The sequence below is a fragment of the Panulirus ornatus genome, chromosome 16, assembly GCF_036320965.1.
Source record: "Panulirus ornatus isolate Po-2019 chromosome 16, ASM3632096v1, whole genome shotgun sequence".
NCBI classification, from domain to species: domain Eukaryota; kingdom Metazoa; phylum Arthropoda; class Malacostraca; order Decapoda; family Palinuridae; genus Panulirus; species Panulirus ornatus.
Window position 1 is genome coordinate 15,204,990 of NC_092239.1, and position 12,616 is coordinate 15,217,605.

Here is a 12,616-nt window from a genome sequence, read left to right on the forward strand (position 1 = left end):
ATGGAGGGATTAGTTATGGCTGTGTAATGAGTCAGCACATCGGTGGTTTATGTTGTATTCCTCTGGCCCAAGTAGCTGTATTTTCTTTCTGCCTCACTCACATGTGGACTGCTGGCATTCTGTCCACAAATGTAAAGTCTCTCCTTGTCACACATAACACTTAACTCACACAACCCATTCATCATAGCTAAATTTTCCAGTGGTGAGTGCTATGCTCTAGTCCTGCCCTTTGGCAAAATGGTAGGAGCATTAGATAGAAGTAAGAGGTAGGAACATTTGACAGGAACATTAGGTAGAAATATTAGATAGGAAGATTAGATGAGACCTCTAGGTAAAAGAAGTTTTTAGGAACATTAGGTATGACACTCTGGAAACACTATGCTAGAGTTGCCCTCTGCCAGTGGCCTCTTAAGGGTGAGCATTAATGGCTAAGAAATGGTGCCGGAGTTCAACAGCTGTAAAGAGGCTTTTTCCTTGGCCACCCCTTTGAGGAAATTCCCTTATGGAATAGGCATCAGAGATAGTCCACTCGACCTTCAATATATGAACCCCATCCCCTGCAAGGCCCTTTTTTTCGTAGACCCTTCCCCCAAGTATGATTCTCCTCCCCTGACCTTTCACCAGCACAACCCTCATATCTCAAGACTCTTCCCCCTGAATGGCAAGACCACCCACCCAACACCCCAGCTCACCGCTTCCAGCATGGCCCTCCCCTCCCTCGGCCTCCTTACCCTGCATAGCCCTCATCTCCTTAGACCTCAACCCCTGAGCATGGCACTCAGCTCCTCAGAGCCCAGTCCCTTGCACAGCCTTCAGTTCCTCAGACCTCAAATCCTGAGCATAGACCTTTTCTCTCCAGACCCCAACCCATCCTGTTGCTGTTGCCATTGTGGCATATATGGTTTCTGACTGTGGTAGAAATGTTCCAGACATAGTCCACATTTGCACTTATTCCATTACATTTTGACTAAAAAGTATTTTATGTGGAAGTGCTACACTAGAATAGTGTTTGGATTGTGCTCTGTAGTCATACCCATCATTTCTGTAAAATTTTAATCCCATCCTTGTTGCCTTTTCAGACTTACTTATTTTGGTCACAAAGATATATAGGTGACCACACCATTGTTTCATTATAGTAAGATTGGTTAGTAGTTGAGGATATGTGTTTATGTGATTTTAGAAGTTATATGTAGCTGATCCACTCCATGGAATGATGGTAGATAGATTGAGATGGGATTGGCAAGATGCCTAGAGATATGCTTCACATATTCAGAAACTAAATCAGGATGAAGAGTTCTTCTGTAGTGTCTCTAGCTTTGCTGTTTGTTCTGCAGTACATGAAGATAACATGATCATTAGCTAAACTGGTAGGGGGAAGAATTTGCTTGTGATATCTTGCCAAGACTTTAGATAAAGGCAAACATTATAGAGATATATAGTGAAGCAGAAATATTAGCTGTTGCTCCAGTGAACCCTTCAGGGCATTGCAATGAACTTGAGTATGTGTATTGAAAAGGTGTCCTACACACAGATTTGATTTGGCTTCGAATCATGTTGAAAGCTCACTGATTAACTGAAAATGGTATGACCATAGTCACTAAGGTTATTGAAGGTATTCTTTTAGATAAGTAACTATGTTGTCAGAACACATGAATAGTTGTATTCTTTTCCACAGCTGTCTTATGCAATGTGCCAGTATCCATTCTTTGTGTGCCCTGTGGAGTACAGTGAGGCTGAAGACAGTTTTAAATATTCATGTGATCCTTCACCCATATTCAGACCTCAGGAATACAGCTTGCCAGAAACATTGGCCAACATATCTGCTTTGGTAAGTAAAGGAATTTTTTACAAGTGATCAAAAGAAATAATCTTTTGATCCTAATTTGATTTTATCTTATCACAGTTTGTCTTAGGTAAGATTCGATTCAGAGGAAAGTAGTCACTCATAACAAATCTAGATTTTCAAGGTAGAGGAGGTTTTGGTTTAGATAAGAGATGGGTTTTGGACTATGTTCTGCTCTTAGATGACAAGTAAGTTAAAAAGAATTAATGTCTTTTGAACCAAGCTTGAGAGGAGGACTTCTTCTGTGAATTGAAAGTTATCTGATGGGAAGGGAAAAAATGACACTTGTCAAAGGTTTCTTTTCAATTTAGATCATAATAACCACTGGTGTCATTCATTGCATAGTCTTATAGAATTACTTGTTTCTTATTTTTTTTTTATAAATGTCTGCCAGAATTACTTAAGTCATACTTATTATTGCAGGTGATACTAAACTCATGAGAATAGTACTTAGGGTTCACTTTGACAGAATTTTCAAAAGAGTTGGAAACTGGCTTCTGCTGTTGTTAGTTACATGGTAAATTTAATTGTTTAAGAAGATGAAACAGAGTGAAACTAGTTCATGTTGTGACTTACGTCTCATAGGAGACAATTTGCTGGAGTCTGCATATGAAAGGATGTACAGGTTGATGCTAATACCCATATTATCACCAAAACATACCATTAGGAGAATTTTAAAGTTTTTATATTCTAGACATTGCCATAATGACCATTGAGTTCATAGATAAAGTGTTAAAAAAGATATTTGTAGTTTTCCTATACCTCCCTGAGGTATGGAAAAAAGAATTCTACCCTTATATTCTCTGCATGTTGTAGAAAGCATCTAAGAGCGGTAAGAGCAGGGGGCTGAAAAGCCCTCCACCACTTCTCATGTTTTTAATTTTCAAAAGAAGGAACAGGAGGAGGAACCAAACAAGGAGTGGTCATCCCCCTCAGAGTCTCAAACTGGGGTTTCAAAATGCATGTGGATGTAACAAAAAAGGAGAGATGAGTAGTCTGTCTGTGGGAAGGAACCTGAAAATTCTAGCTGAGTGAAACAAAGTTCAAGGATTAGGTGAAGAATGGTTTGGGAATGTCTTAGGAGTAGAGTCGGGTTTGTGCTAGGGCAAGAGCTACCAAAGAATGGTTTGGGAATGTCTTGTGAGTAGAGTAGAGTTTGTGCCAGAGCAAGAGCTATCAAATGGTTGGCAATACTGATCACACAAGAGTTGTGTGATAGGACTCCAGGAGTGAAATATTCTCCTCTTGCATATTGTTCAAGTATGTACCTTAGGACTGGTGGAGTTCATGTAAAGTACCTATGCAGAAAGTTAATAGGGACAAGACTGAATTGTCCCTCCTCCTTAGGTTTCATGAAAGAGATTATAGTATGTTTTTCTTTTTTTTTTCAGTTGGGTTGGAAGAAGACTGTTACAATATACCCATATGTGCTCCATTCAATTGCATTATCCCTCTTCAGTAGTGTCATTGGGCCTTTTGGAGGTTTCTTTGCGAGTGGTTTCAAGCGAGCATTTAAGATTAAGGTAAGGAAATGTTATCACAGTCATGAATTAGGTATGAAACAGTTTCTTGTAAAATTCATTTTAACATTTTGATTGCATGATTAGATTTCAGGGGGTTGTCTCTAAATATGGAAGAAAAGGAAAATCCTTGTATATTTCTCTTTTTTGTAACTCGACTATATTGTGAGCTTTACAGATATGATATTAGAAATCACATAAAAGCATGAATTTTGCAGTTTTAGAAGAAAGTGTCAAATTTTACCAAGGATCAGTTTCCATTATTCTTATGTAAGTCCAGTATGTATAAAGAAGTTTGCCAAAAATCTGTGGAAAATGTATACTGTATACTGTATCTTTTGATATTGATGAAGAACGGAAAGATATTACAAACCGTATTGAGAGGGTGAAGCCATGTACAGAGCATCAGATTGGGGAAGAGCAGTGTGGTTTCAGAAGTGGTAGAGGATGTGTGGATCAGGTGTTTGCTTTGAAGAATGTATATGAGAAATACTTAGAAAAGCAAATGGATTTGTATGTAGCGTTTATGGAAGTTTTGGAAAGAGGGGCAAGGATGAAGTCTGTTGGGGATGAGAGAGCTTGGGAAGTGAGTCAGTTGTTGTTCGCTGATGATACAGCACTGGTGGCTGATTCATGTGAGAAACTGCAGAAGCTGGTGACTGAGTTTGGTAAAGTGTGTGAAAGAAGAAAGTTAAGAGTAAATGTGAATAAGAGCAAGGTTATTAGGTACAGTAGGGTTGAGGGTCAAGTCAATTGGGAGGTAAGATTGAATGGAGAAAAACTGGAGGAAGTAAGGTGTTATAGATATCTGGGAGTGGATTTGGCAGCGGATGGAACCATGGAAGCGGAAGTGAATCATAGGGTGGGGGAGGGGGCGAAAATCCTGGGAGCCTTGAAGAATGTGTGGAAGTCGAGAACATTATCTCGGAAAGCAAAAATGGGTATGTTTGAAGGAATAGTGATTCCAACAATGTTGTATGGTTGCGAGGCGTGGGCTATAGATAGAGTTGTGCGGAGGAGGGTGGATGTGCTGGAAATGAGATGTTTGAGGACAATATTTGGTGTGAGCTGGTTTGATCGAGTAAGAAATGTAAGGGTAAGAGAGATGTGTGGAAATAAAAAGAGTGTGGTTGAGAGCAGAAGAGGGTGTTTTGAAATGGTTTGGGCACATGGAGAGAATGAGTGAGGAAAGATTGACCAAGAGGATATATGTGTCGGAGGTGGAGGGAATGGGGAGAAGTGGGAGACCAAATTGGAGGTGGAAAGATGGAGTGAAAAAGATTTTGAGTGATCGGGGCCTGAACATGCAGGAGGGTGAAAGGTGGGCAAGGAATAGAGGGAATTGGATCGATGTGGTATACCGGGGTCGACGTACTGTCAATGGATTGAATCAGGGCATGTGAAGCGTCTAGGGTAAACCATAGAAAGTTCTGTGGGGCCTGGATGTGGAAAGGGAGCTGTGGTTTCGGGCATTATTGCATGACAGCTAGAGACTGAGTGTGAAAGAATGGGGCCTTTGTTGTCTTTTCCTAGCACTACCTAGCACATATGTGGGGGGAGGGGGATGTTATTCCATGTGTAGCGAGGTGGCGATGGGAATGAATAAAGGCAGACAGTGTGAATTGTGTGCATGTGTATATATGTATGTGTCTGTGTGTGTATATATATGTGTACATTGAGATGTATGGGTATGTATATTTGTGTGTGTGGACGTGTATGTATATACATGTGTATGGTGGTGGGTTGGGCCATTTCTTTCTTCTGTTTCCTTGCGCTACCTCGCAAACGCGGGAGACAGCGACAAAGCAAAATAAATAAAAATAAATATTTATGGATCTGGAGAAGGCATATGATAGAGTTGATAGAGATGCTCTTTGGAAGGTATTAAGAATATATGGTGTGGGAGGCAAGTTGATAGAAGCAGTGAAAAGTTTTTATCAAGGATGTAAGACATGTGTACGTGTAGGAAGAGAGGAAAGTGATTGGTTCTCAGTGAATGTAGGTTTGCGGCAGGGGTGTGTGATGTCTCCATGGTTGTTTAATTTGTATATGGATAGGGTTGTTAGGGAGGTGAATGCAAGGGTTTTGGAAAGAGGGGCAAGTATGCAGTCTGTTGTGGATGAGAGAGCTTGGGAAGTGAGTCAGTTGTTGTTTGCTGATGATACAGCGCTGGTGGCTGATTCATGTGAGAAACTGCAGAAGCTGGTGACTGAGTTTGGTAAAGTGTGTGAAAGAAGAAAGTTGAGAGTAAATGTGAATAAGAGCAAGGTTATTAGGTAAAGTAGGGTTGAGGGTCAAGTCAGTTGGGAGGTAAGTTTATATGGAGAAAAACTGGAGGAAGTGAAGTGTTTTAGATATCTGGGAGTGGATTTGGCAGCGGATGGAACCATGGAAGCGGAAGTTAATCATAGGGTGGGGGAGGGGGCGAAAATTCTGGGAGCATTGAAGAATGTGTGGAAATTGAGAATATTATCTCGGAAATCAAAAATGGGTATGTTTGAAGGAATAGTGGTTCCAACAATGTTGTATGGTTGCAAGGCGTGGGCTATGGATAGAGTTGTTCGGAGAAGGGTGGATGTGCTGGAAATGAGATGTTTTAGGACAATATGTGGTGTGAGGTGGTTTGATCGAGTAAGGAATAATAGGGTAAGAGAGATGTGTGGTAATAAAAAGAGTGTGGTTGAGAGAGCAGAAGATGTTTTGAAATGGTTTGGTCACATGGAGAGAATGAATGAGGAAAGATTGACCAAGAGGATATATGTGTCAGAGGTGGAGGGAACAAGGAGAAGTGAGAGACCAAATTGGAGGTGGAAAGATGGAGTGAAAAAGATTTTGAGTGATCGGGGCCTGAACTTGCATGAGGGTGAAAGGCGTGCAAGGAATAGAGTGAATTGGAACGATGTGGTATACCGGGGTCGACGTGCTGTCAATGGATTGAACCAGGGCATGTGAAGCATCTGGGGTAAACCATGGAAAGTTCTGTGGGGCCTGGATGTGGAAAGGGAGCTGTGGTTTCGGTGCATTATTACATGACAGCTAGAGACTGAGTGTGAACGAATGGGGCCTTTGTTGTCTTCCTAGCGCTACCTTGCGCACTTGAGGGGGGAGGGGGTTGTTATTTTATGTGTGGCAGGGTGGCAATGGGAATGAATAAAGGCAGACAGTATGAACTATGTACATGTGTATATATGTATATGTCTGTGTGTGTATATATGTATACGTTGAGATGTATAGGTATGTATATTTGTGTGTGTGGATGTGTATGTATATACATGTGTATGTGGGTGGGTTGGGCCATTCTTTCGTCTGTTTCCTTGTGCTACCTCACTAACGCGGAAGACAGCGACAAAGCAAAATGAATAAATATAAATAAATACTAAGTATCATTTTCCATTATGCTTACCTGAAGTTGATATGAATGATGAAATATCAAGCTTAAAGTAATCTACAAATCAGTATATGAGATATTCGTATAGAATTTTTCACCAAATATGTGAAGAAGAAATACCCAAATGATTTCTGTTCATTGATGTAAAATGAAAAAAGTTAAAGAATTGTAAAGACAGTACTGTTATGGTACAGTTTCCTGCTGTTCTTGGTATGCTAGAAGTTATTTTTTGAATTACAACCATATTTTGAACTTTACTGTTCATTTATTAGCAATAAACTCTTTGTTGTTATTACACTCTTCAGATATTTAATTTTTCATCTTATTTAAGATTGACCTTATTTTGTGCAACCAGTTGTCTTTATCTAGGTTCAAGTGTATGGAAAAACAGATGTGAGTGCTCAAAAAAATCTGTTGTCAGGTCCTGGACTAGACTTACTCCAATTTCTGTGCCTACAAATAATGCATACATTAAGTAGCTTTCCTTAATTGAGAGATTAATAATGACGTATTAAACTTTAAGCAGCATCTTACAGTGTTATAGATAAATTTGCTTACAAGGCTCTAAAATAGGCTGAGATTTAAAAGAATACACTTTTTTTTTTTTTAGGTGAGAGTGGGCACATAAGCTTACCACATGTTTCCAGTTCTTTAGGGTGTTCTCAAATCTTATGGTAAAGGTATATTTTATAAAAGGCACGTGGTGGACCCAAATGTTACAGACAAGGACAACACAATATATTCAAATGTATTTAGACGTTGAAGTAAATGGGCTAAATGATTGCTTTAGTTGAATAATCATGAGAAGTCATTAAGAAGTGGAATTGATTATTATATGTACACTCTTCACTGAATGGGAATATACTCAAAACTGTTGAGGCTTTGTAGTTGGTAAAGTAGATGACTTAATATGCTTATGATTGCATTACCTTAGAAGAAAGGTTAAGATCTTCTAAAGGAGTTAATTACCCTGTATTCATTCTCTTATACATCAAAGTATGATATTTAATGGTATTCAGTACAGGGGATACCATAGTGTTTCTTTTATTTTGATTCACATATTACAGGACTTTGGTGATGTTATCCCAGGCCATGGTGGAATGATGGATCGCTTTGATTGCCAGTATTTAATGGCTACATTTGTGAATGTGTACATCATGACTTTCATCTCAGAAACATCTCCCCAGAAACTACTGCAAAAGGTTTGAAATTGCAGTGCATGTTAGAAATAATCAAACTAGTGTCATCATTGTGTATGTTTATATATGTACTTATGCTTATTTTATGTTTGAATATGCACTTGTGTATTTTTTGCAATTAATTATTTGCACAGTTAGGAGGGATTGGAGCTGCATTTCTAGACTTTTCTCTATTATCCTGAAACTTTTAGGTCACTTTTTCTTCTTTTTAGCTGAGATGGCCTGGGCATCTGAGGCTGTAATCAAGGCCATCCCTTTAATGCGTTAGCGATTTAGCGCTGGAAACAAACAAAAGAATGGCCCAATCCACCCACATACACATGTATATACATAAACTCCCACACACACACATATACATACCTATACATTTCAATGTATACATACATATACATACACAGACATGTACATATATATGCATGTACACATCCATACTTGCTGCTTCATCCATTCTCGTCACCACACCACCACACATGAAGATGGCACCCCCTCCCCCTGTGCACTCATGAGGTAGCACTAGGAAAAGACAACAAAGGCCACATTCGTTCACACTCAGTCTCTAGCTGTCATGTGTAATGCACCGAAACCACAGCTCCCATTCCACATCCAGGCCCCACAAAACTTTCCATGGTTTACTTCAGATGCTTCACATGCCCTGGTTCAATCCATTGACAGCACGTTGATCCCGGTCTACCACATTGTTCCAATTCACTCTAATCCTTGCATGCCTTTCACCCTCCTGTATGTTCAGGCCCCTATTGCTCAAAATCTTTTTCACTCCATCCTTCCACTTCCAGTTTAGTTGCCCACTTCTCCTCGCTCCCTCCACCTCTGACACATATATCCTCTTTGTCAATCTTTCCTCACTCATTCTCTCCATGTGACCAAACCATTTCAGTACACCCTCTTCTGCTCTCTCAACCACACTCTTTTTGTTACAACACATTTCTCTTAACCTTTCATTATTTACTTGATCAAACCATCTCACACCACATATTGTCCTCAAACATTTCGTTTCCAACACATCCACCCTTCTCCGCACAACCCTATCTATACCCCATGCCTCACAACCATATAACATTGTTGGAATCACTATTCCTTCAAACATACCCATTTTTGCTCTCCAAGTATAATATACTTCCACGCATTCTTCAACGCTCCCAGAACCTTCCTCATCCATGGTTCCATCCGCTGTCAAATCCACTTCCATAAACAAATTCAACAACCATGGGGACATCACACACCCTTACCGCAGACCAACCTTCACTGGGAACCAGTCACTCTCCTCTCTTCCTACTCGTACACATGCCTTGCATCCTTGGTGAAAACTTTTCACTGCTTCTAGCAACTTACCACCCTTACCACGTACTCTTAAGACCTTCCACAAAGCATCTCTGTCAACTCTCTCATATGCCTTCTCCAGATCCATAAATGCTTCATACAAATCCATCTGTTTTTCTAAGTATTTCTGAAACGCATTCTTCAAAGCAAACACCTGATCCACACATCCTCTACCACTTCTGAAACCACACTGCTCTCCCCCAGTCTGATGTTCTGTACATGCCTTCACCCTCTCAATCAATACCCTCCCATACACTTTCCCTAGATGTCTCAACAACTCACCTTTATCCCCTTTGCCTTTGCACAATGGGACAATGCATGCATTCTGCCAATCTTCAGGCACTTCACCATGATCCATACATACACTGAATATCTTTACCAACCAATCTGAGTTTTTTGTTTATGTAAATGAATTTCTAAAAGAGAATATTTTATTCTGTATTAAGAGTGCTGAATAGCCTTAGAAACTCCCGTGCTTGGCTTATAAGCCTAAATTCTGTAATCCAGTCCAAGTACTTTAATAGTATAACAGTGGTTGATGAATGGAGTAGAATGACTGAGAGCATGGTTAATGCAGACACCATATATAGATGTAATATGTGTGATAGTAAATAATTTTTAAGAGAAGAGGTTCCATGAGTGTAACACTCCCTCTCCACGTACAGTACAAATAGGTAATTACATTGTCTATGGAACTGGATCACTGTTTATGCCTTTACATTACTACCTTTGCACAGGTATTAACAACAGCTTTATTTAAGTAGGTTTAAACACTTTAAACATTATATGTATAGACCTTGACTGACTCATATAGAAGCCTATGCTGAAAAGGTAATATTTCTATCATTGCTCTGTTGTTTAACTGTTGCTAGTAATAAAGAATGTAATAAATTGATTTCTTGTTTGGAATTTTTGCAGGTGTACATGCTGAAGCCAGAACAGCAGTTACAGTTGTATAATATACTTCAGGACTCTCTTATTGCACGTGGCATCTTACAGCCGTGAGTTGTCATAAACAGATGAAAATCATTGGTGTAAATGTAAGTACTGTACTGTGTGTTGCTTGCTCCTTGTCATGACCAAAGTAACAAGACTTTTATTTCATATTGATGTATACCCTGTGAACTATGAAAGTAATTTGTAAGCATCAGTACTCTATCAGGAAGAACATGCTGACAATGAATTTTATGTTGGAAAATTTTCCAGTTAGTGATGTGTTCAGAGTGTCTTGCAATTGTAATTGAGGATATCCAACTATATATAGTAATTATCAAGTGTACTTTAACCGAATAATTATTGCTGTGGTCTGTATCTTCTTAATTTTTTTTCAGTTGAATTTACATACACATTAAAGTTTTGGTTTGATTCACAAATGTAGTAAATTTCTGGATTTTGCATTCACTGTGTTAGTTACTGGTAATTTGTGACATATTGGCAAAGAAATTTAAAGCATCACTTGTTACATTTAGCTGAAGATGATGTTTATGAGTTATCTCATGTAAATTTATATAGCACAGAGAATGTATCTTTTGTTTGGTTTGTAATAAAATTTGCATGAAAGATTAACTAAAATGTCACAGTAATAACTTATTTACAACACTACCAAAACTCTATAGGTAAAGTACACAGTTGTGAAAACAGATTCATTTCATGCAAATGTGACTGCAAAACTAAATTTGGCGATTGCAGTGGCTTCAGTATTAAATAGGACTTTACGGTTATTTTGTGAATTATGTATTTTTGTATAGGGCTTAAAATGGAAAGCAAGCAGCATCATAGTGTAATCCAATCGAATAACTTTATTTTTTAATCCAATTACCAGCTTTCCCACAACAGAGGAAGGTAATGATGTGTCTTAACCATCAGCAATCCCGTATTAGGATAAGATAGTACTGAATCCTTATTACCAGCTCTCCCATGATAGGATAATGCAGTGTTGGATGAAATAGTGTTGATACCTTGCTGTGAGCTAAACCTTGCAAGAGAAAGGTAGCACTGCCAGCTGTCCCCACAGTTGGTTAAAGTTGAGTTGTTGCTACCTTCTGTTCTATGACAGAATGGAGTATAGCAGAATCCTTACTACCAAGTATCCCAAGATAGTATAAGTGAAAAATCCTTATTGTCAGTTGTACCATGGTTGGTTAGTACTGTATAGTCTTAACTATCTGCTGCTCTGTTGTAGGATAAGGTTGTATAGTCATTACTACCATCTTTTCCATGGCACTCTTGGTGACACTAGATGACTATCTGTATGATGATTAAGCTTATAGTGGATGAGTGAATGGCAAGATATTGTTAACATTACTACAATGTCTTGTATTTTGTATAAACATGGATTTAAGTGTATGCATATCAGATTTGTTGTAAAAGATATAAGATACTGTATGTAAATATATATGTATATACAAATATATATATATGTTAGATACCAGCTATTTGACAATTTTGTTTTGCTTGATTTTCAGATCTGTGAACAAAAGCCATATATTTTTTGTGCAATTATTTGTAAATTTATTTTATGCTGTTACTCCATTTTGTGTTTAATCAAGCAAACTTATACAGTATACCCATTAACTGTAGATTATTCATTCCATCGTGTGGTAATTTGAATTTCTCATTCAGTACTGTTATGTAAGAAAAGAGTTGATATTTAAAAAAAAAAAAGTAGATTCATAATGGTCAGTAGAATGTTAAGGTATTTTAATCATATTCCAGTTAACTGTACCTTTAGTGATTTTTCTTCATGCAAGTATCTCGTCTGTTCTTCGCAATACTTAGGACTTCCATGTGAATTAACTGGAGGTGTGTGGTTTAATCCTTTTCATGTTAGTGTTGTTCCCATGTCTTACCAAAAGATTTGATTTTTCAAATAACACTCCAGACAAATGTGTTTTGTCTCCTGATAAGAGGGTTGTATCATTTGTAGCTGAGAAATGCTACAAATAGAGAGGTGGTTTATGATAAATGTTTTTCTGATTATAGGTCAGACAACTGAGTTCATGTTACTTAATTAAGGAACTTCACTTGGAAGTCATTTTTGACATTTTATGTGAGTGGTTACATTAACCTTAAGCATACTGTGAACATTCCAAGTGCTTTTGATGAAATTTGTGCTGTATTGTTAAATTCGTGAAAGAATTACATAATTCCTAATGTATAGGTAAAGTTGGCATCAAATTAAAAATGAATAAACAGTAAGAGCACTGTCATGCATGCAAAATTCTGTGAACATTTAGTTTGATAATTTTGCTTTCTATGAAAATTGCTTTTACACTACCATGACTCTTTGTCATAGCTAATATAAGCATCATGTTGGAGGAACCAAAGG

At 38.3% G+C, this 12,616-nt stretch overlaps 1 protein-coding gene across 1 annotated transcript in view; it reads left to right on the plus strand.

Moving 5' to 3' along the window:
* The window catches only part of Cds (CDP-diacylglycerol synthase), a 78,665-nt gene extending 66,710 nt beyond the window's left edge, over positions 1-11,955 (plus strand). Inside the window, exons 6-9 of the mRNA XM_071671346.1 lie at positions 1,676-1,828; positions 3,235-3,366; positions 7,819-7,953; positions 10,207-11,955. Coding sequence (XP_071527447.1) covers positions 1,676-1,828; positions 3,235-3,366; positions 7,819-7,953; positions 10,207-10,293 — 507 coding nt within the window. The 3' untranslated portion in view covers positions 10,294-11,955. The remainder of the gene's footprint in view (positions 1-1,675; positions 1,829-3,234; positions 3,367-7,818; positions 7,954-10,206) is intronic.
* The last annotated feature ends 661 nt before the right edge of the window (positions 11,956-12,616 follow it).